Genomic DNA, 24,961 nt, shown 5'->3' on the forward strand with positions numbered 1-24,961 from the left:
CTCTAAATTTCAGACTGTGTAATTTCTGAGTGATGAGCAATGGAGGCACTCAAAAGGGATTTCAAATGGCTAGGTGATAAGATCAGGAAGCCTCTTTAGAGTGGATCAGAAACTCTGAAAGTCATACTGCAACCAGGCTTATGTCTTCACCAATTGTTCTATTCCTAGTAACTTTAGGGTACAAATTTGTACTTTACTTATTACATGCTATTTCCTATCTATTTAATTTATATTTCATTTAGAAAATTACAGTTCAAGGTATATTGTAAATAGATTTATAAAAGACACATTTCAATATGTAAGTCAGCAGTGATTGATTGCTTTGACACACTTACAGTCATCAAACAGATTTAGCTCTTTGACATGACTTGCTATAACAGCAGTTTACCTTAATTTGTATTTGAATCTCAGTATATACTGTAGTCACAGTCAGAAGTACTTCATTCACATCAAGTGGTCTTAGCTCCCATGACTGGTATGGCATGTTAACATGAGCATCTTGAATAAAGGTAACAGGGCCAAAAGTGTCCAGGCTGAATGTTATAAGTCTGTCTTCCGATTTGTAAGATACATTGCTGATGCCATCAGTTTTCCAGTGTTTACCTTTATAATTCGGAAGAATGTGACATTAGTTCCATTTTTTCCTCTGCAAAAATAAGAATGAAACCACTCCCATAACTGCAATATGTATAAATCGATTTTTCACATTTAGAATAGAATCTCCACAAAAAGCCAGCTTTGCTGGGAGTTTCTTCCTGTCTACAGGATCAAGTCCAAACTCCTCAGCACAGTTGTGAGACCTTTAGAATGAAGCTCTGATTCTGATTTCCGGCTTCCTCCTTTGCCACTTCTAAGACCTCTTTCCAGCCACACTTTTTCTTCTTCTGCAACAACATCATACACCTCTGAGCCTCTGCACATGCCGTTCTTTCTTCCTAGAGGACACTTCCTTTATCTCTTAGAGAAACTCTCTTCATCTTTCTTTTTAAACAACTTTAAAATTCACCTGTCTTGAGTATGCGATTATTTTTAGTAAATTTATCGAGCTGTACGACCATCATCACCATCCAGTTTTAGAACATTATTATCCTCCAAATAAGATCCCTTATGTCTGTTTATAGTTAATTCCCATCCCCATCACCAGCCCCAAGCAACTATTAATATACTTCCAGTCTCTAAAGATTTGCCTTTTCTGGACTTTTCATTAAATACAATCATATAATAGGTGGTATTCTGTGTCTCTTACAACTCAATAATAAAACACAACCCAACTTAAAAATGGGCAAAAGATTTGCATCAACATTTCATCAAAGAAGATATGCAAAAGTATAGTAAATACATTTAAAAAGATGCTCAACATTACCAGTCATTAGGGAAATACAAATTAAAACCACGAACTACCATTTCACACCCACTAGAGTGGCTATAATCAAAAAAACAGGTAATAACAAATGTTGGCAAGGATGTGGAGAAATGGGAAACCTTGTATCTTGCTGGTACAGCTACTTTGAAAAACAATTTGGCAAGTTTCTTAAATAGTTAAGCATCAATTTACCATTCAACCCAGTAATTCCACTCCTAGGGATATACCCAAGAGGAATGAAGACATATGTCCACATGAGACTTACATGTGAAAGCTCTCTTAGTCTCTTAAGGACCTGTTCAATATTCCACCCTAGGAGAAGCCTTCCGTAACTCTCCAGATGGGACCCAGCCACTGTTCTGCTCCTTAGCACTTCTATTATATAGCACCTTACTACATTGTATTCTGATTATTTTCCCTCTCTGCCTCTCCTACAACTTTGAAAACTCCTGGAAGAAGGAACTATGTCTCATTTATCTCCATCTTTCTTATTGTTTAGCATATTTATGGAACAAATGAATGAATCATTATCTTTCTAGAACACCCTCTTCATTCCCACTTGGCTTTCTCCTCTTCTCACATGAAGGGTTTCACTGACTATTTTTAAGTCTTAAATTCAATATAATAAATACGATTATATTGGAAAACTAAGTTCTTTATAATTCCTCTTTTTGTTTTTACATTAACAAAATTATTTTAATTTGTAAACGTAAAAATTAAGTATTGCCTAAAAATAAATTCTTCAACTTTCTAGTATTCCCTGGCAAAAAAAGTTTCCCCATGGCTTAAAAATTACTGGAGTTGTAGATTACTGTCGTATAATTACTGTAGTTAGAGTCAATTTTTACATATTGTATTTCCCTGAATCATGTGGGATAATTTACCTTGTCTAATACTAATTGAGTATGAATAAATTTTAATGTGATAAATATTTAGGAACATTACCATTAAAGGAAAGGAAAAGTGAAACCTCTAAAAGCAACATAAAAGGAAAAAATTACCTAATGTTCATTTTGATATACTTTATGGTTTAATGTATTGATAAAAATATACTGTTTTTAATATATAAATTATTTCTAGAATAAATAATGTCTTCTGGCTATGTCTTTACAAGCAAAAATATGGAGTATTGTAGCAACCATGAAAAAGTTTAAAGTACAAAATATTCTCTAAATTCTCTGCCCCCATTAACTAAATAAAGTAATAGCTCTGTGCTTTAGTGATCTTATCTGTTCTAAACCTATCATCTAGTATGTAAACCCTTTCACAAATAAACAGATGGATGTAGAATAATTCACCTACACTAAAAACAAAGCTATTCGGCTTTCATCTGAGAGCCCCAAAATGTGCATACATCAATTCACAAGACCGAGACCTTTCAAAGTTTAGCCTGCCAACCCTAAATAAGGTATCTGCTAATGACTGGTGAATTATTAGCTTGTATTTTTGTTAGTACTTCTGATTTTATTGATATTTATTTAACATTTTGAATAAGCAATAATTTCCCATGATTCATCAGAAGTCATAAAGAGGCATACAGTGGCTAGTTTTCCTCTTTCTCAGGTTTCCCATTTGCCCACTCCACATCCTCAGTACCTGGCTGTAATAAGCTTTGCAACTTATAAATCATTAGCATTAAAATAATCAAATTTTAATCACCCCAGTGTGAATTATTTGGCCATTTCAAGAGAGAGTAGGCTTTTCATTTGTTTGTTTTTGATTTGCTACGCTATCTTGATATTTCTGTTCATTTCCTTCTTTTTTAAAACGTAATTGTATAAACATAAAGACATTTCTCAGAGAATATGGCAGATATAAACACTTCAGCAACTAATAGTTATAAAAAACTCCAATCCCTATTCTTTTCCATCAAGAGCAAACAAAACAAAGACCCTAGAATTGGCAGAGAAATATGTAAGATTAGAAACTCAGTTTACACGCTGCATTTCCTAATTTGATATAAGAATTTATATTATTGTATCTCTTTTCATTACATAATTATCAAAGCTGGTTAAGACACTGCCGTACCTTCAGCATCCCACCTTGCAACCATAGGATTCTCAAAAAAGATTACGTTCTCATGAACCTCAAGCATGACCTGTATGGGTGGGAAAGTGTTTTCTGTTTCAAAGTCTTCTGCAGTTTCTGGAGGATACGTATATTTCTGTAATCCTTCTTTGAGTATCTTTTAAAAATGACCAAAATAATACCAAGTTAGAAGCTGACTGGTAACAGTTAAAGATGTAAATATTGCTGAATAAGCTATACAGTTATTTTAAATAAGCACTGCAGTTTGGTCACATTTAACTATAGATTGACTAACAAAATGTCACAATAAAATTAAAGATAATGATTTGAGGAAAAAAAAATCACGACATTTGAATGTAATTCAGAACCCTCCTATGGGCCAGGTCCTATGCTGGCTGGGACTTAACTATTCATTTTATCCCTCCAAGTAACTGTACAAGGCATATATTTAACAGAGAGGATAACTGGCACTTACAGAAATCAATTAATGTGCCAAAGATTACAAAATGACTTCAAGAAGGTGCCCGAAGTCAAAAATAGATCTATAGGGCTTCCCTGGTGGCGCAGTGGTTGAGACTCCACCTGCCGATGCAGGGGACACGGGTTCGTGCCCCGGTCCGGGAAGATCCTACATGCCGCGGAGCGGCTGGGCCCGTGAGCCATGGCTGCTGAGCCTGCGCGTCCGGAGCCTGTGCTCCGCAATGGGAGAGGCCACGACAGTGAGAGGGCCGCGTACCGCAAAAAAAAAAAAAAGAAAGAAAAAATCTACAGGACTCCAAATCCCATGTTCCAACACCTTGGTTAGGGTGTGTGTGGGAAGACAGAAATAAGTATAAGCAACCTTTTGAGAAGTGTAGAAATGAATGAAATTAATGAAAAATCATCATATTGCATACCTTAAACTTACACAATGTTATATTTCAATTTTTTCTCAAAAAAGCTCTTGGGGAAGGGTGGGGAGAAAGTAAATTAAGCCAAGGGCAGATGTCTGTGGGATAAAGGAGATTTGTCCATTATCAGAATTTAGCAGAGAAGGATCTAGGAAAGGGGGGAAAGATTAAAAAATGTTACAAAATAGGGCTTCCCTGGTGGCGCACTGGTTGGGAGTCCTCCTGCCGATGCAGGGGACCCGGGTTCGTGCCCCGGTCTGGGAAGATCCCACATGCTGCGGAGTGGCTGGGCCCGTGAGCCATGGCCGCTGAGCCTGCACCTCTGGAGCCTGTGCTCCGCAACGGGAGAGGCCACAACAGTGAGAGGCCCGTGTACCGCAAAAAAAAAAAAAGTTACAAAATAGAGGAATAAATTGGATGGGGAAAATTTCTAGGGTACGTGTGAGATTATTAAAAAGGGACTTGGAAAAAAGGAGGAAGGCGTCTTTGTTGCAGGAGAGAAAAACAGGTGTGAAGGAGGATACTTTGGGCTCAAACTGGGAGCCTGGAGTGGTGGTATCAGGATATCCTGCCAAAATTCAAGAACAACAATTCTTTGGATGAATCCTTGAAATTCCCAGTTCAGGGTGGGACCTTCCTATGGATAAAGAGTTTTGAAGGCCTACCTCCACCAAAGGGTGTCTTTCTTGGCTTCCTCCCTGTCCTTCAATTATCCCTGAGGTAGGGAAAGTTGATTCAAGTAGATTCTTCAAAGTGGCTACAGACCAGATTATCTCCCCACGTTCACCCTAATAACTGCATTCTCATTTGTGGGGAGAAGGGGAAAGGAACAGCAATATCATCCCTAAGAGGGTAAAAATTAGCTTAGGGGGATCATGAAACAATTATACTCTTTTAGGTATAAAATACAGACACACATATAGCATATAAGCAGATACACAGTATATCTGCGGTATTAATATTTTGGGGCTGGGGGGCAGTTGGGAAAAAAATGTCTACCAAGACTCCTTAGAGGGGTGATAATGGAAAAAAAATAAAAATTGAGAAATACGTCTCTAATTCAATGCATGAAGATCCTTAATGGACAGGATTGTGGGTGAGAAGTGGCTGACAATCTATGTACATGATGTGTTAGAGCAGAGAGATGGGGGTGGGAGGGGGTTGGGAGGGAGAAGGGAGAAAGAAAGGAAAGAGGAAGGGGCCATGACAACATAACTGGGTGTATCTGGGATGTAGGCCACCAAAAGTTAAACCAAGCCAATGCTAGTGCAAGTGTTACTGCTTATTGAAACAGAAGTGAGAAACTCCTTGAAAAATGAACAACTGCTACCATCAGTATCCTTACGACTCCTGTGGGCTATCTGTACATCAGCAGCATTGGCATTGCCTGGATCAGTGCTCCTCAAACTTTAATGTGCAAATGAATCACCTTAGGGTCCTGTTAAAATGCAGATGCAGTAGATCTGAGGTGAAACACCAAATTATGCATTTCTAACAAGTTCCCAGGTGATGCTGATGCTTCAGGTTCATACACCACACTTTGTATATCAAAGATCCAGACCAGTGGTTCTCAAAGTTTGGGATGTGTTTTGCTAAAACACAGACTGCTGAGTCTCACCTCCAGAGTTTTTGATTCAGTAGGACTGAGGTGGGGCCCATGAATTTGCATTTCTAGCAAATTCCCAGATGATGCCAAATGATTCTGCTGCTTCTGGTCAAGGGACCACATGCTGGGAACCACTGATTTAGACCAGAGTCCACCAACTGTGGTCCCCGAGAAATCCAGCCCACCACCAGTTTTTGTAAATAAAGTTTAACTGGGACACAGCGATGCCCGTTCATTTACATATGACTGTTTTAATGTTACAGTGGCAGAGTTGAGGAGTTGCGACAGAGCTGGTATGGCCCACAAAGCTGAAAATATTTACCATCTGGTCCTTTACAGAAAAAGCTTGCCAGCCTCTGAAATAGACTGTCATTATTAAGGCCAAATTGGCACAATATAATCATAGTACTATAGGTTTACAATTAAGTTAACATGTATGAATTCTAGTTTTAAAATCCATATTATTTCAGATTCCTTTCCTTTAGTATCTGATTCAAATTTATACATTCAAGACAGTTTAAAATTACATTGTTTCCTTTGTGCTTGCTTAATAGGGTTAAATTCATTAGATGTTTAGATCGTTTGAGATGAAGTAAAAGCATGAGAAATTATTTTATTCATAAATTTTGATTCAAGAATTAACCTACTTCCACAATCATCCAGCCCTTCCTCGGTTTACACTGTGGAGGAAGCTCCAAAATATCCAAGTGGTGCACTCCACCCAGAGCTGTAAATTGGCATAAATCAACCTCATTTTCTTCAGGGAAATATGGCTTTTCAGTGGCATTCTCTAACAGCAACAACTGCGCTGAAATTCATCAGATTAGTTCAGTTTCTAAATAGATCATAACATTTCTGTATTTTCTTAGTGGGAAAATGAAAATGTTCTAATACTAGTAAATGAAGTTTTTATTTAGCTGCTAAACATTTTCAAAATGTGGTTGATTCAAAACTATTCACAAAGCTAAGCTTGAAAGTGGGAATAGGCATGTATAATGTTAGGGTGCAGGGGAGGGCCCCATTTATATTTTATATACTAACGTTTTAGGAATTTGTATACAATAAGGATGTGTTACTATTTACATAAAAACTTTAAAAATATGGTTTATTGTATGGGAGGAAAAATAATTTTCCTGCTACCCTTCTGAGTTCTTGGCCGAGACTCCTGTAATAAAAGACAGATTAACAAGAGAAAAATGAACAGGAGTTTATTAACATGTACACCTCATGTATACATGGGAGATACCCTGAGAAAAATTAGTAACTCAAAGAGGTGGTTTAGAACTCTGGCTTATATAGCATCTTCTACAAAGAATAATAAATTTGTGGAGAAATAACAGAACAAAGGATAGCAGTTTTAGGCTTCCAAGGGCAGAGATAAAGCCTGTTATGTAAATTCCTCTGGCACCCTCTCTAGGCTAATAGGGTGTAAACTTGTCTCTGGGAATTAACCTTTAACCTTTGTCCCTCCTGGTAGAGAGGGGAGGAAAAACACTTTTGAAAGTTTAGGCCCTGCTTTTAGGCAAATAGGAGGAGGGTAAGGACCTTTTCTTGCCTCTTTTTAATTGTTTTCAGCTCAAAATAATTCTTATGCCAAAGTGACAGATTTTGGGGTGGCATATCCTGCTAACCTTCATTATAAAAGATCAAAAGTGGTTTAACACAAAATTTAATAACTGACAAATTAATTTTTTTAAATTGGACATTATGGAGCTAAAAATCTGAAAGAAGTAAAATGTTAAAAAAATAAAATTTGGCCCATATATGAAATGAAAGCTAATTTTTTTTTTTCAACATAAATGGGCCCAGCTTATAGAAAAACAGGGATGGAGGTTTGAAAGTGAAGAAACTGGACTGGATAATCTTTGTGTTCAGACATTTTACAGGGAAATTCTATGATCCCATAAATCTCAGTGCACAATCAGGGGATATCTGATGTCACATACCATCATTCCCACCTTTCACCAAAATTCTTTTAATAGAGTGTAATAGATAAGAAGAGGAAATCAGACCCTTACAGGTTCCACACTTGACTAGCTGTGTGACCTTATACAAGATATGCTAATTAACATCTCTAGTCTCAGTTCCTTCCTCAACAAATGCATATAATAGTAGTATCTATCGTCTACAATTTGGGGGAGCTGTGATTTAATACAAGAAAGGAGTTTAGAACTGGTGCCAAGCCCATAGTAAAAATTCAGGAACTGTTAGTCTTATTATTTATCATTACAATTTTCCTCTCCCATTAAAGGAAGCACACTGAGATGGCACTGAATTTAACCCACAGAGATTAGGCACTGAAAATAAGTGGAAATATCCAGAGAAAATTCCAGTTAAGCAATTGCCCCCTTTTCCTTGTATACATTCAATAAAATGTATACCTTAAGTAATTTTCAAATGTATCTAGTTAATAGTCCATTTACCTGAAAAGAAAGTCAGAAAGAATACTGTGTCCCAATTTAGACTATTTATGATATATATTATTTGGGGATCACCATGTAGAAACCTTGGTATTATTGACACAGTTTCATGAATTGAATATATTATCATATTTCTAACAGGAAAATTATCTCATAAGGATTATAGAAAAATTATAAAGATATAAACCTAGTTGACTGCTGACACAAAAGTGTATTGGAAAAAGTGAAGTAGATAAGAAGCCTGTTATAAAAAATATGCTAAGAAATATATAAAAAGTATATTCCTTAGAAGTTACTGGGAAAGAAGCATAATGATAAAGCTAGTGGAAAACATGTATATAAATCTCAAACTAAAAGATTTTCAAATTAGACATCACTATCATTTTGACATATTAAAACTATATCCAGTTTCTACTTGCCAGGATAAGACTGAATACAGGAGTGTTGAAAAATTTCTGATCATGTACGTGTGCTTGAGAATGTTCAATGCAACACTGCTTGCAATAATAAAAAAAATTAGAAATAACCTTATTGTCTACTAATAAGGATTTAAATAATGTCCCATTATTGGATGAAATTATACAGATACTTTAAAAAGTAAGGTTACCAATGTGCTCTGACATAGAATCTTGTTGAATATTATTCATTTAAGCAGAATATATATTGTGTTCTATGTATGTATGTACAATGACAAATACTATTAGGTGAAAAAAAGTAATTTTCAACAAAAACATCTGTATGATATGATCCCATGGTTTTATTTAAAACCAAAAGAGAGAGAAACAGAGACAGAGAGAGAGATTGTACAAATTTTAAAAAGTTGTTAACATTGGTTATATCAGAAGAGGGATGAGGAAGAGAATTTTCACTTTATACTTCTGCAACATCCGAGTTTTTTTTTTTTTTTTTACAATGTCCCTGCATTTCTTTTGTAAGCAGAAAAATCCCAATAGAATTAAATTCTAAAAATGTAATTTAGAGGAATACCTGCTGAAACTGTTTCACTTAATAATTTCATCTCCAGTTCATATCTTGTGGCTTCAGGTTCTTCCTGGACAGAACTCTACAGGGAACACAAGGACAGATGGGTGTGATCGTCAGTGTCTGCTGCAGCCCAGATTCACTCTCTTCCTGTTCTAGTTCTCACTAGATTTCTGCTACCTTAATTCCAGGGCCTCAGATGGACACTTGCTCTGGCCTAAAACTGGATTCAAAAACAATATTTAAATAATTAATTTAAATGAGAGCCCATCTCCACAGCCTCACAAGGGCAGGAGCTAGCCTGCTCAGATTCTTTGCTGAAAACCCCTCAGTGTAAAATAGAGAGGCTAGGAAGCAATGCAAGCTATAAAAATATTTGTATTTGCATTTTGGTTTTAGCCAAGTTTTAGATTTTGCTTGATTTTGGCAATAAACTCTCTGATAGACTAATTCCAAAGCCTGCTTTTGGGTAAGCCTCTGAGGGGAATTAAAGATGCTATGTACCAAGTAATGTAGAAGATATCATTACATCCTGGTGTAGTAAAAAGAATACTACAAAAAGAGGACATAGGAATTTATATTTAAACCTGCCACTAACTTACCTTTGTGACCTTGAGCAAGTCATTTAACCATTATGGGCCTCAAATGCCTGATCTAACAACCCATTTGGTATGTAACTGTGTGCCAGACATATGATACCTCTTGTAAACAATCCTAAGAGATAGCTATTATTTTCATTTTACAAAAAAGGGAACTGAAGCTTAGGGAGATGACTGGTCTAAGGGTCAAATAAAATAATAAAAGTATTTTGTACGCTGTAAAGTACTAGATAAATGCAGTATTATGAAAATTTGGTATGTGTGTGCTAATATTTGCAAACTGGATCACATCCAGCAAACTTCATTTGATCTCAAATACCACCTGTACTTTTCTACAGCAATAAAAGAACCTTATACCGGAATTCTCGTCAGAAGCTTAATGCCAGTTCATCCCACCATGCCTCTCACCCTCATCCACCATACAAAGCCAAGTCCCCCTCAGTAAACTATCTTTTCCCTACTCTCATCACGATATTGCCCTGTATCTTCCTCTTGACTAGTTTTAACACTAGCATTCTCTGCCAACTCTTTCCATCAGGCCTCTGACACTTCTCACTTATTAACTCATTCATTCAAAGAATTTTTATTGAGTGCCTAAATTGTACAGGCATCCATAGATGCTAGAAGCAAAAGGAAAGAAAAGACAAGGTCCCTGACTTAAGGAGCTGCCAGTCTATTAGGAAAGCAGGTAAACAAATAGGCATAATACCATTTGTGGGTGCTGTAGTGTAGTAAGGGGTCCACAATAGAATAGAAAGGAAGAACAGTTAATTCTGTGGGAAGAATAGTCTGTGAGTGGTGAAAAAAGGAAACGCTACCCAAAGGTGGTAAAGTTTGAACTAAATCTTGAAAGATAATTAGGTCTTCCCCAAAATGGTGGTAGGGAATTTTAAGTATGAGTGAAGGGAGAAAGGTATGAAGCAAAACAGGGTTACAAGCACCCTGAGTAGTCAGGCATGGTTGGAATGAGACAGGCTAGGAGGGTGTAAAGATTTGAAGCTGGAGAGAGGCAGGCCAGCCTGTGGAGAGCTTTGGATGCCACTCTAAAGACCAGAATTTCCTCTGTGGGTAAAAGAGAGGCCCAAAAAAATTTTTACTAGGAAAGTAACATGAAGAAATTTGCATTTGGAAAGAGTATTCTGGTGCCTGCCTGATGAATGTATTGCTTTGTAAAGAGTAAGAAGTCCAAGGTAAGAGGATCAGGGCCTAACTCAAGATAGAAGCAATCAGGACCATTAGAAGGAGCATATGTGAGAGATGATAAGGAAGTAAATCAACATAACTTGGATGGCAACTGGATATAGAAGTAAGGCAACGGACAGGCAAAGACTGATTTACAGATGCTTGGCTTAGGTAATAAGATGGATGGTGGTAACAATTACCAAGAAAAGAAAAGGAAGAATAGGTTTGGGGAAAAAAAGTAGTGAATTTGATTGTGGATGTGTTCGATTTGAGGTGCCCATGGAACATCTAGGCAGCCTTTGATATTATCTACCATTAAAAAGCCAGCTGCATTTCTTTCTTACAGGAAGGATTTTCTCCAACAATAATATCAAAGATATCAAACCAACAAGTGAGTCAGCCTTTCCAATTCACATCTTCAAAGAGTTGAGAATTCTTCAGTATGTAGATCAAACTGGTTTTCTACCTTGCAGGGAGTCCAAGAATTTAGACTTTCTCAACAGAACATTCCCCTTAATAACCACAGTACTTCAGTATGCGACAACGGGAATTTATCAGTGTCCGTATTATCACATAAGAGAATAATCTTGTATTTAAGTCAACACACTGCCTTTATATAATTCATAATTTTTATAATTCTATGTTACTCTTTAGTTCAATTGACTCTTTTTGAAGTTAGACTTCTGGAGGAAGGAAGCAATGGGTCAATTTACATTCTGATGCAAGTTCCTTAATCTTCATAACTATTCTAGAATGTTTTCCTGTCATTGCAGCTAGAACATACTCCTGCACAATAATTAAACTCCAAACCACATTTATTGATACTATAAGCCTTCATAGTTTTATACATTCTAAAACTCCTTGTGTTTGTTGGCAATGAAACTGAAAAAAAAAACTTCTTTCTTCATATTGATATCATGTTTATATCTGCTAATGAAAAGTCCTCTTTCATCATAATTGTTTTAGAAATTTTTCCATGTATTGTTTTTCTTCTAGCTAAACTTTAATAGTGTTTTGTCAAGTCTCAACAGTTACCAACTGGAATTTTTATTTGAATTGCACTAAATTTATAGATGTGTAATAAATCTATCTAAAAAATAACATTTCTTAAAACTGTTTGCCTGGAAATGTTGACAGAGTATGAAGCAGAGAAGGTAGTTAAAGTATAACTTTTCAATGACACCTTGGTTCAACAGGTATAGGAACTGGCTTGTAACAGGGAAGAACTTCACAGAACACAAGCAATTTTTCATTGTAACTTGATTAATGTGCAGTTATTGTAGTGTGGAAATTCTTTTAATATATGTGTAATTTGAATTTGATATAAAAACATAACCTGGGTCATGAATAAGATCATGGAAACAGACTAGAAATTCCAGAAACAGATCTCAGGATTTACTTGGGAATTTAGCATATGGCATTTCAGATCAATAGAAAAAGCCTACGTTTATATGGTAAGTATTTTGAGACAGCTGGCTAAGATTTGAAATAAAATAAATTTAGATTCTCCCCATTTTACACCAAAATAAATTCCAGATGGATAAAAGATTTAAATGTGAAGGCATAACTAAACCAATCAAAAGCCACAAAAATCATGAAAATATTAGAAGAGAACACGGGAGACTTGATATCAATAATTATCAATGGGGCTTCCCTGGTGGCGCAGTGGTTGGGAGTCTGCCTGCCAATGCAGGGGACATGGGTTCGCGCCCTGGTCTGGGAAGATCCCACATGCCGTGGAGCAACTGGGCCCGTGAGCCACAATTACTGAGCCTGCGCGTCTGGAGCCTGTGCTCTGCAACAAGAGAGGCTGCGATAGTGAGAGGCCCGTGCACCGCGATGAAGAGTGGCCCCCGCTTGCCACAACTAGAGAAAGCCCTCGCACAGAAATGAAGACCCAACACAGCCATAAATAAATTAATTAATTAATTTAAAAAAATTATCAATGAAATAGGTGATCTTGATATTGGACATCTGCAAAATGTCAGTACTGAATACTGTACACATTTGATAGAATGTCTTGAATTTTACTGTCCATCAAGAGAATATCTACACAAAGGAAGTTCACTGATCTGAAATCCAATTTTTTCATCATCAAAAGATAATTTAACTACAGCTTCAGGATAAACTGTTGGAATTGGCTCTTGATAAGGAATTGAAGGTGACTTTTGAAAATTCAGCACCATATGCTTCATTTTGTACAAAAGATAAGAATGATTACCCTGAGTGGGCCGAAGCCTCATTCATTCCTGTGGCTTTAATACCATCTATAGGCCGGTGGTTCCCAAATCCATGCTAGTGATGATCTTCAGGCCACATACACTGTGCTGCTCAGCCCTGGAAAGACACAGTCTACACACACACGGTGGCTGGATCTGATTTTCCTCAGAACTCCAGATTCACGTTTGCCTACTTGACATTTCCATTTGTGTGTTCCACACTTACCATGTCCCCACCAAAATCCTCTGGTTTCTGTCACTCTCAACCAATTCAGCCCACACCTGTCCATCTCAGTAAACTGCGCTACCATCTTCTTAGCTCCCCAAATCAAAACTCAGCAAGATTTGTGTATTTTACCTCCCAAACACATCCAGCTTTCCACGTCTCTTACTACCACCTTTGTCCAAGCCACCATGACTTCTCATGCCTTTCTAGTACTACTGAACTCAATACCAAGCTTCTACTCTGGCCCCTCACAATTTTTTTTATCTACGTAATGGCCAGAATAACCTTTCAAGGTGATAAATCATGCCATTCTCATACTTAGAGCCCTCTAATGCCTTCCTACTGCATTTACAATAAAATCTTAACCTCTTCTTCTGGCCTACAAAGCCCTGCTTCACCTCGCTTCTGCTTTTCTCTCCGACGTCATCACATATCATTCTCCTCTTTGCCCACTGTACATCAGTCCACTGGCCTTCTTCCTGGGCTTCACTCCTGTCTTATGACCTTTGCAGTAATTTTACCCTCAGATCAGAATATTTCTACCCTAATAATTACATAGCTGATTCCTTCTGGTCATTTGGGTTTCAGCTTAAATAATAACTCATCATACAAGCCCTCCCTAAACACCCAATCTAGTTACCACCCTGATTAATTCTGTGCATGCCATTTATTAGTATCTGCTTTTTTCCAGTTTTTTCTTATTTATTGTTGGTTTCTCCTGACTTGCAAGTAAAGTGCAAGAGCAGGAATCTCATTTGTCCTTTACCACTGCCCTCTGAGGGCCAGAATAGTGCCTAGCATATAGAGGTAGGCATTCAATAAATCTTTGCTGAATGAGTAAAGAAATAAGAACAAGGTCCAGGGTATGACCGGGGAAACAGGCTGAAGCAGGTCTGTAGGAAGTTAAAGGTTGATGAATGCTAAAGCTAGGTGGGTTATCCTCACAGATTTTTAATTTATCCATGATGATACCAAGAAGTCCCTGAATTTCTAAGGCTATTTATTTCATGCCTCCACACTTTTCCCTCTGAGCAGAACAATTTCCTTTCCTTCCCATCTAAACTCCTCCATGCCTATCAAAAGATTTAGCTCAAAGGTTACCTCATCAGAGAAGACTTCCGGTCTTTTCATTCTGGGCTTTGTCTTTTTTTAAATTTATTTTGATCTCTTAACTCCCATGCCTAATATCTCTCATTGCACACATCAGAACGTACAGTAACTGTTACACTTATCCACAATCATGTGAAATTCCTCATAAAAGGCACTTAGTAAATTTTATATTTCATATATATGTTTTATATATTATATATACTCATATTTATATTAAATATATAATACATATATACTCATATTTATGTTTAATCTGGTATCTGCTTATTTATTTATTTTTGGCTGCATTGGGTCTGTGTTGCCGTGTGGGGCTTTCTCTAGTTGCAGCGAGTTGGGGCTACTTTCCTTGCGGTGCACAGGCTCCTCACTGCAGTGGCTTCTCTTGTTGTGGAGCACGGGCTCTAGGCATGTGGGCTCAGTAGTTGTGGCGCGTGGGCTTAGTTACTCCGCAGCATGCAGGATCTTCCTGGACCAGGCCTTGAACCCATGTACCCTGCATTGGCAGGTGGATTCTTAACCATTGCGCCACCAGGGAAGCCCGACAAAGACTAGTTTTAACTTGAACTTTAAAAAGTTCAAAGGTCCATTATATCATGCATGCAGTGGTGCATGATCACCAAACTATTTCTGAAGATAATTATTATTTTTAAAAAGCAACATTTCTCATATTTTGCTACACTTAAATTAGACTTTTCAAAAAATTTTCTAAGATATATTAATTGGAAAGACAGTATTAGCCAATACTGACATTATTGTAAATATTATTATTACACATTTAAATGAACTAAAATATGGTATTAAGAGCCCTCTAGTGGCAAAATTCTTAATAGACCCATGAAAAAGGAAGACAATTTAGACCATCTTCTAAACCTAAGAGATTTAATTTTTAAACTAACAAAGTACTAAATACTTGGTATTTGTAATCACATCACATATCAAGCATAATTAAAGTGTTTTGGGCCATAGATTCCTGCATTATTATACTAATATTTGCCTTGCAATCAGCCTCCAAATTTATTAAAAAGATACAAGAAATGTAATATTATACTACAATATGCCAACCTAAAATCATAAAAATAAGCAGCTTATCCTAAAGAAAAAGTTTTAAAAATAGAGAAATCTCAGGGATTCCCTGGTGGCGCAGTGGTTGAGAGTCCGTCTGCCGATGCAGGGGACGCAGGCTCGTGCCCCGGTCCGGGAAGATCCCACATGCCGCGGAGCGGCTGGGCCCGTGAGCCATGGCCGCTGAGCCTGCGCGTCCGGAGCCTTTGCTCCGCATCGGGGGAGGCCGGGACACTGAGAGGCCCGAGTACCGCAAAAAAAATAAAAATAGAGAAATCTCCTCCTCTAAAGCCAAAACACAGTAAATTTGCCTACTGATCCTACAGGTCGTCCCTAATTTACATACACTCACACAAACACATGTACACATAACACATACAAGTTAAATTTCATCAATTTATATGCCAGTTTAAAAAATGTATACCATATTTTACCATACCAAGAAAACAGTGTTATGAGTGACATTTAGGGTTATGACAGTTTCTATATTGCCGTGATTATAAAGGAATACAAACCTCACCACTGCCCATAAATATTGCTTCACATTCTGAGTTACAACTGGACTGCAACAAGCACACTTCTCCTGAGGCCACTGTGGGGTTGGAAGTGAAGCCTTCCTATCACCACCTGTACTACGCCAGATCACCCCAGGGGTCACAACTGCTGAGGAGAGGGTCCCAAGAATCCCTAGGGACAAGCCTGTAGATTCCCTAAAGTGACAGAAATGGTTCCCAGCACACCCAACTGTAACCGAGAGTCTTAAGTGTCTCAGAAACACAGGATAATTTTAATGTGGGGACTGGTTGAATTCTTTGATACGAGTGATTGTTCTTACACAGGCTGTTCACAACAAATCAGACTCAAGTTAGGGCCTACTTTTAAGCACTTAACCGTCCATTCATTCGCTTATTCCTTCATTCATTCAATAAAGATTTATTGAAACTCTATCGCGTACCAGGCCCTGTGCTTACTGTAAAGATGAAATCTATCCTTATCCTCCTAAATATGATTCATATCCTAAATATGAATATCCTTATCCTCGTCCTTGAGATCATAATTTAGTGTTTAAGTTAAGAATTTTAATAATTAAACAGAATGATAAGAGCATAGTAAAGATACATCTAATTTAGCCTGAAAATAAGGGGAGAACTTTGTGGAGGTAGAATTGAAAGTGATAAAATAAAATTTATATTTTAAAGCAGGACAAGAAAATTTAAGCATAACATATTCCCTGCCTGTATTGGGCCCTCCCTAATGTACAATGTGCATCTGTGTTATACGTTAGCCAGACATCCTCAAAGGTGGGAACGCCTGCCACGAAGATCAATGTTTTTATCCTTTGTTCTGATGTCAGCAAAGTAACTTCTTAGATTAGCATTCTTTCACAACTCTGTAAGGGGTCACGGTGATTTACTGCTCACTTTGTACATGCTTACCTGGATTACGTATCTTTGGTGAACTTTATGTAAAATGTCAGTGTGTGATTTTGATGTACAGTCCTTTGTCTTGAAAATGTATATGACTGTGCCTTCGACTTCTAACAAGTGGAACAGTTCTCAGATGTTCTGAGAGTCTGTCTCCCAGGTTATAATTCTCAGTTTGGCTCAAATAAAATTCTATTTTTTCTTCTTAACTTAATTGTTAATTGAATTTTTGTCAACAAAGGTAAGTCTTAAAAGACAAGTAGATGTTAGGTAAAGTGGATGAGGAGGACGGGAGGAAGGGAATTTCACAAAGACAGAATATTTATTGAAAATTCAAACAATATAGAATTGTAAAGAGAATAAAAAAATCACTGATAGTATATCATCATCCCATCTGTCTCACACTCCCCCCACCCCCACCTGCCGCTCCAAGATAGCCACTGTTTGGATAAGCAGGGTGCCAGATTTTTTTCTACGATTTCACAAATAAGTATTTTTTTTCCCTTACAAAAACAGAACCCTATTGCAAATATAGTTTTGTATCTTGAAAAAAATATCTTAACAATGCATCTTAGGTATTTTCCCATATAAAAGTATATACGTTCTAGTCCAAGATGGCGATGTAGGAATATCCCGAAGCCACCTCCTCCCACAAACACACTCAATCTACAGCTGCATATGGAACAATTTTCTCTGAAAAAACCCCGAAAACTAGCTGAGTGACTCCTACACATCGGGCGAATGGGAAAAAGCCCAGACAGAAGCAGGTAGGAGAGGCTGGGACACAATCTCGTCATAAACCCACCCCTGTACAGCAAATCACAATCAGGAGGGAACTTACAAACATGAGCTTCTCCCCGAGGAACAAAGAGTTTGAACTGCACGTCAGGCCTCAACTTTTAAGACTTGCACCTGAGAAACTAGCCCCCAAAACATCTGGCTCTGAAAGTCAAGAGGGCTTGCTTCCACCAGACCCAGAAGGCTATGCAAACTGAGAAGCAGTTTTTAAAAGGCCCCTGTGTGCAGACTCACCTGCCCCAGGGCCCAGGGCAGAGGTGGCCAACTGAAAAGCAACCCGACTTTCTGTGAAAGAGGCTTATTTGATTATCTTAAAGCGTAGGCCTGAGGGGCAGGCATCTACTATTTAACACCCAGCTAGGGGGCCTACTGAATTACTCTCCAAAAACAAGAGGCCAGCAGGTACCATATCTTTGTGCTCTCCTTCTATTTTGGTCCAGATCACCAGGATCTCCCAAAAAGGAGCTTGTATCACCCAGCGGACACCTCTTGCTCACCTGTCTCTGGTGGCCGGTGGGGCTCACATTCACAGGTCCCAGGGACTGAAACAAATGAAGAAAGAGCTCTCAACTGGCTACCACCCCCAGGGCACAGCAGAGAGGCGACACACCCAGGAGCTCAGTCTTTCTGTGAAAGAGGCCTATTAGTTCATCTTCATAGCTGTGGCTTGAGGGGTGGGCTTCTAACTGAACACACATCTAAGGGCCCACTGTAATCCTCCCTAGAGACCTCAGAAGGAAGGCACTATCTCTCTTGAGCACCAGTGTTTCCCAGGGGAAGCTTGCACATGTGTCTGGTGCCCTGGTTTCTACATTTGGTACCCTGGTTTTGCTGGCTGCTGCTCAGGGCCTGGCCCTTGATTGCCTGGTTCTGGTGGCCAGCAGAGCTTGTATTCATGAGTTCAACGGGATGGTAGCAAAGAAAGAAACAGTTCTTAACTGGCTATCACCTCAAGGCTCAGCTCAGAGGGAGCAGAAGATCCCAGAAGACTATCTCCCAGTCCTCCCCTGAAAGATGCATACTTGTACACTTTAAAATTTGTTGCTTGAAGGTCTGGCTTCCAATGAGCCTGGACCTAGGTGCTGACTGAGCTCCTTCCTTTTGGGACACTGACAGGTCTTGGCACAGACTCAACTATCGGGAGCCACTAAAAACAAAGTAGGTGCTTGGACAATCACAAAGAATTGAGAGACAACCAAGGTAGTGTTGAAGGATATATTACATCTCCTACACTAGACTACTCCCTCAATACTGGGAGAGGTGGCTGTTCTATCTAACCAATACAGAGAGTCAAGAAAAGTGAAGAAACAGACGAATATATTGCAAACAAAAGAACAAGATAAAACCTCAGAAAAAGACCTTAGTGAAACAGATGAGTGATTTACCTGATAAAGATCTCAGAACAATGGTTGTAGAGATGCTAAACCGAGCCTAGGAGAAGAATAAAGGAACATACTGAGAATTTCAATGAAGATAAAATATAAGAAAGTACCAAATAGAAGTCACAGAGCCAAAGGATACAATAACTGAACTGAAAAGTACAACAGAGAAATTCAGTAGCAGATTAGATAAAGCCGGACGAAACGATCTGAGAACTCACAGACAAGGCAGTAGAACTCACCCAAGCAAAAAGAAAAATGAAAGACAGCTTAAGAGACTTATGGAACAACATCAAGCAGACCAACATTTGCATTATGGGGGTCCCAGAAGGAGAGGAGAGAGACAAGGGGGCAGAAAACTTATTTGAAGAAATAATGGATGAAAACTTCCCAACCTGGGGAAGGAAACAGACATTCAGATCCAGGAAGCTCAGAGAGTACCAAAAAAGATAAACTCAAAGAAGCCCACACCAAGACATTTTATAATTAAAGTGTCAAAAGTTAAAGACAAGGAAGAATCTTAAAAACATCAGGAGAAAAGCAACTTGTTACATACAAGGGAACCCCCATACGATTACCAGTATATTTTTCAGCAGAAAATTTGCAGGCCAGAAGGGAGTGGCATAATGTATTCAATGAGCTAAAAGAAAAAAAAAAAAAAAACACAAAAACCGAAGCAAGAATACTCTACCTGTCAGTGTTTTCACACAGAATTGAAGAACAGAAAAAGTGTTTTCCAGACAAGCAAAAGCTAAAGGAGTTCATCATCACTAGACCAGCCTTACAAGAAATGTTAAAGGGACTTCTTTAAACTGAAATGAAAGGGTGCTAATTAGTAACAGGAAAACATATGAAAGTATAAATAAAAATATACGTAAAATTCAGAAGAATGTTGTAAAAATGGTGGGTTAATCACTTATAAAGCTAGTATGAATGTTAAAAGACAAAGTAGTAAAAATAAATATAACTACAATATTTTGTTGAGAATAACACAGGATAAAAATATGTAAATTATGACATCAAAAACATAAAACGTGGTGGGGGGTAAAAGTGTAGAGCTTTAGAATACATTCAAACTTAAATTGCTATCAATTTAAAATAGATTGTTATAAATATAAGTTGTTTTATGTAAGTCTCATGGTAACCACAAAGCAAAAACCTATTGTAAATACACAAAAGACAAAGATAAAAGAATCTAAGCATACCAGTACAGAAAATCATCAAATTGCAAAGAAAGAGAACAAGAAAAGAAGAAAGGAACAGAGGAATTACAAAACTTCCAGAAAACCATGGCCACAATGGCAGTAGATATATACCTATCAATAAATACCTTAAATGTACATGGGGTAAATTCTCCAATCAAAAGACACAGACTGGCTGAATGGATAAAAACACAAGACCCAGCAATGTGCTGCCTGTAAGAGACTCACTTTAAATATAAAGACACACACAGACTGAAAGTGAAAGGATAAAAAGGGATATTCTATGCAAATAGAAACCAAAAGAAAGCTGGGGCATCTATACTTTTATCACCAAAAATAGACTTTAAGAAAAAGAGTGTAATAAAAGACAAAGAAGGTCATTACATAATGATAAAGGAGTTAATCTAATAAAAGAATATAACATTTGTAAATATTCACACACCCAACATAGGAGCACCTAATATATATAGCAAACAGACATAAAGGGAGAAACAGAAAGCAATACAATAGTAGTAGGAGACTTTAACACCCTACTTTCATCAATGGATAGATCATCCAGACAGAAACCAATAAGAAAACATTGGCCTTTAACAACACATTAGACAAGACAGACTTACAGACATGTACAGAATATTTCATCCAAAAGCAACAGAATACCTTTCCTTCTCAAGTGCACATGGAACATTCTCCAGGGTAGATCATATGTTAGGCCACAGAACAAATCTTAATAAATTTAAGAAAACTGGAATCATATCAAGCATCTTTTCGGATGATTCATACCAACAATGGTATGAAACTAGAATACAGTTACAAGAAAAACACTAGAAAATTCACAAACATGTGGGGCTTAAACAACATGCTACTGGACAACCAATAGGTCAAAGAAGAAATCAAAAAAATATCTCGAGACAAATGAAAATGGAAAGAAAATATACCAAGACTTATGGGATAAGGCAAAAGAGGTGGTAAGATAGAATTTCACAGTGATAAATGCCTACATCAAGAAACAAAAAAGATCTATAAACTACCTAACTTTACACCTCAAGAAACTAGAAAAAGAACAAATGAGGGCTTCCCTGGTGGCGCAGTGGTTGAGAGTCCGCCTGCTGAATTAAAAAAAAAGAACAAAGGACGCCCAAAATTAGTAGAAGGAAGGAAATAACAAAGATCAGAGCAGAAATAAATGAAATAGAGACTAAAAAGACAATAAAAAGATCAATAAGACTAAGAGCTTTTTTTTTGCAAAGATAAACAAAATTGCCAAAGCTTTAGGTAGGCTTAAAAAGAAAAACCCTAACCCTAACTCGTAACCCAGGCCCTCCACCCAAACCCAAACCCCAAACCTAACCCCTGGCTCATACCTGTAACCTTACCTGTACTATAAACCCTAACTTCACCTTAATCAAAAAGCCATAAAATCATATATCATATAACCATATAGCTATAGTCATAAACCATAACCATAAACCTAACCATAACCAGAAATTGAAACCAGAACCATAATCCATAAATTATAACCAGAAACCGAAATCAGAACCACAAACCATAATTTATAACCAGAAACAATACGCATAACCAGAAACCACATCCATAAGCCATCAACCATAACCATTAACTATAACCATAACTAAAATATAAACCATAAATTATAAACCATATACTATAACCATAAACTCTAACCTTAACCCAGCCCCAGGTCAGCTCCCATACCAGCCCCAGCCCTAGCCTTAGTCCGCTAAACCAGCTGTCCCCAACCTTTCTGGCACCAGGGACCGGTTTCGTGGAAGACAATTTTTCCACGGACGGGAAGGGGGAGGGGGGCGGGGGGGGGATGGTTCAGGCGGTAATGCAAGCACTGGGGAGCAATGGCAAGAGGCAGATGAAGCCTGGCTTGCTTACCCGCCGCTCACCTCCTGCTGTGCAGCCGGTTCCTGACAGGCAGCAGACCAGTAGCAGTCCGTGGCCCGCGGGTTGGAGACCCCTGCTCTGAACCACTAACACCAACCCCAATCTAATCAAATCATACAAAGACATCATAAAAAGAAAACTACAGATCAACACTCCTTCTAAATACAGATGTAAGAATCCTTCACAAAATAACAGAAATATGAAACCAACAGCATATTGAAAAGATTATGCCCCAAAAGCAAGTGTCTCTACACCAGAAATTCCAGGTTGCTAATATAGTGAACCAAGCAATGTTATAGATTATTAAATTAAAACCATGTAATGTAATACATGACAATTACTGCATGATCATGTAACTTGATGCAGAAAAAGCTTTAAACAAATGCCAGTGCAATTTCATCATATAAACACAAAAGTAGGAGGAAAGGGACATTCGTTCAATATGATACAAAGCATTAGACAAAACACACAGGAAGTATCATGCTCAATGTTGAGGACTGAAAGGTTTATCCCTGAATTCAGGAACAAGGCCACATTGCTGGCTTTCACCATTGTTACAATATGGTACTGGAAATTCTACCCAGAGCAATGAGGAAAAACATAAAAGGCATCCACATATGAAAGGAGAAAGTAAAACCATGTCTATTCACAGACAGAGATGACAGCATCTTACATATATGTTTCCAAAGAATCAACAGAAAAATTATTTGAGCTAGTCAACTAATATCAGCAAAGTTAGAGGACAAAATATCAATACACAAAAATCTGTTTATTTGTATGTCCTAGCAATGAATATTCTCAAAAGGAATTTAAGAAGACAGTTACATTTTAAATAATGTCAACACCAATAAAATACTTAGGAATAGATTTAATCAAGGTGCAAGGCACTACACTGAAAATCATAAAACATAGCTGAAAGGAATGAAAGAAAACCTAAATAATGTGAAGACATCCCATGGTGATGGAAAGACCTAATATTGTTAAGGCGGTAATAGTACATAATGCGATCTACAGATTCAATGTGATTCCTATGAAAATTCCTGAAGGCTTTTGGGAAGAAATACACAAGCTTATCCTAACATTCATATGAAATTTCAAGGGACCCCAAAGAGCCAAAACAATCTCAAAAATCAAAGTTGGAGGCTCACGCTTCCCAATTTCACATGTTAGTACACAGCAACAGTAAATAAAACATTGTGATACTGGCATAGAGATATACATATAGATCAGTGGAATTGAATGGAAAACTGAGAAATAAACACATCCATCTATAGTCAATTGACTTTCGACAAGGGCGGAAAACATTAAACTGGGGAAAGAATGGTCTTGTCAACAGATGGTGCTAGGCAACTGGCTATCTATGTACCGAGGGATGAAATTGGACTCTTACCTCATACCACATACAAAAATTAACTCAAAATAGACAAAAGGCTTAGTCAGCCCTCCATATATGTGGGTTCTGCATCCACAAATTCAACCAATTGTGGATCAAAAATATTCCAAAAAATAATTCTAGAAGGTTACAAAATGAAAAACTTGAATTTGCCTTGCTGGTAACTATTTACGTAGCATTTACAACATATTTACAACTATTTATATAACATTTACATTGTATTAGGTATTATAAGTAATCTTGAGATGATTTAAAGTATATGGGAATATGTGTGTAGGATACATGCAAATATTATGCTATTTTATATAAGGGACTTGACCATCTGTGAATTTTGGTATCCACGGGGCAGTCCAGGAACCATTCCTTCATGGATACCGAGGAATGACTGTATAAACTCTAGAAGAAAACATGGGGATAAATCTTCATGACCTTGGATTTAGCAATGGTTCCTTAGATCTGACACCAAGGCACAGGCAATGAAAGAAAAAAATAGATAAATTGGATTTTCTCAAAATTAAAAACTTTTGTGCCTCAAAAGACACTATCCAGAAAGTGGAAGAAAGCCCACAGAATGGAAGAAAATATCTGCACATTTTAATAGATCTGGTAAAAGTCTGTTATCCAGAATATATCAAGAACTTTTACAACTCATCAACAAAAAGACAAAGAAGCCAATTTTTTGAATGGACAAAGGACTTGAATAGACCCTTCTCCAGATGAGACACACACATGGTCCACAAGCACATGAAAAGATGTCAGATAGTAAAAATGATGTGAGGCCATGGGCAATTATTAGGGTGGTAGCCTCTACAAAACTTCAAGGTGTTTGGATGAGGACAGCTACAATGACAAGTGCCACGTGGTTAACAGAGGAGTATCTGATGAGTGATTTTAAGTCTGTTTGGTGCAAACAGATTAAGCTGGTTATAATTATTCCTCATAAGGATAATATAAGGGATGGATCCACTATGTAGTTTAAGGGGTTTAGGATTATTGTGATTTGTAGTATACCATAGCCACCAAGTTTGAGTCGTACAGCTGCAAGAACTACAGGTCTGGAAGTGGGAATTCTACACGCCCCTTTGGCCATCAGAGGTGTAATCTGTAAGGGGCATTTTTTACTGTAAAAGCTATCATGCATGCTAATCAGAGGAAAATATTGAATCAAGAG

General features: G+C 37.6%; 2 protein-coding genes across 9 annotated transcripts in view; one reads left to right on the plus strand and one right to left on the minus strand.

Annotated features, from left to right (window-relative positions):
* Nucleotides 1–11,496, plus strand: part of IRAG2 (inositol 1,4,5-triphosphate receptor associated 2) — a 62,508-nt gene extending 51,012 nt beyond the window's left edge. For 5 of the 6 annotated variants that reach the window (XM_024733518.1, XM_024733519.1, XM_024733515.1 and 2 more), the window contains one exon: nt 9,332–11,495. In XM_024733518.1, coding sequence (XP_024589286.1) covers nt 9,332–9,401 — 70 coding nt within the window. In that variant the 3' untranslated portion in view covers nt 9,402–11,495. Of the gene's footprint in view, nt 1–9,331 lie in introns of all 6 variants that reach the window. The other variant, XM_024733521.1, reaches the window with a different exon arrangement.
* DNAI7 (dynein axonemal intermediate chain 7) overlaps nt 1–24,961 on the minus strand; it is a 70,306-nt gene that overhangs the window by 3,428 nt on the left and 41,917 nt on the right. For all 3 annotated transcript variants that reach the window (XM_024733512.1, XM_024733513.1, XM_024733514.1), the window contains 4 exons: nt 9,295–9,370; nt 6,535–6,695; nt 3,392–3,548; nt 389–603 (listed from right to left, as the gene is read on the minus strand). In XM_024733512.1, coding sequence (XP_024589280.1) covers nt 389–603; nt 3,392–3,548; nt 6,535–6,695; nt 9,295–9,370 — 609 coding nt within the window. The remainder of the gene's footprint in view (nt 1–388; nt 604–3,391; nt 3,549–6,534; nt 6,696–9,294; nt 9,371–24,961) is intronic.

The sequence above is a fragment of the Neophocaena asiaeorientalis genome, unplaced genomic scaffold, assembly GCF_003031525.2.
Source record: "Neophocaena asiaeorientalis asiaeorientalis breed wild unplaced genomic scaffold, Neophocaena_asiaeorientalis_V1.1 scaffold150, whole genome shotgun sequence".
In the NCBI taxonomy this organism is placed as follows: Eukaryota; Metazoa; Chordata; class Mammalia; order Artiodactyla; family Phocoenidae; genus Neophocaena; species Neophocaena asiaeorientalis.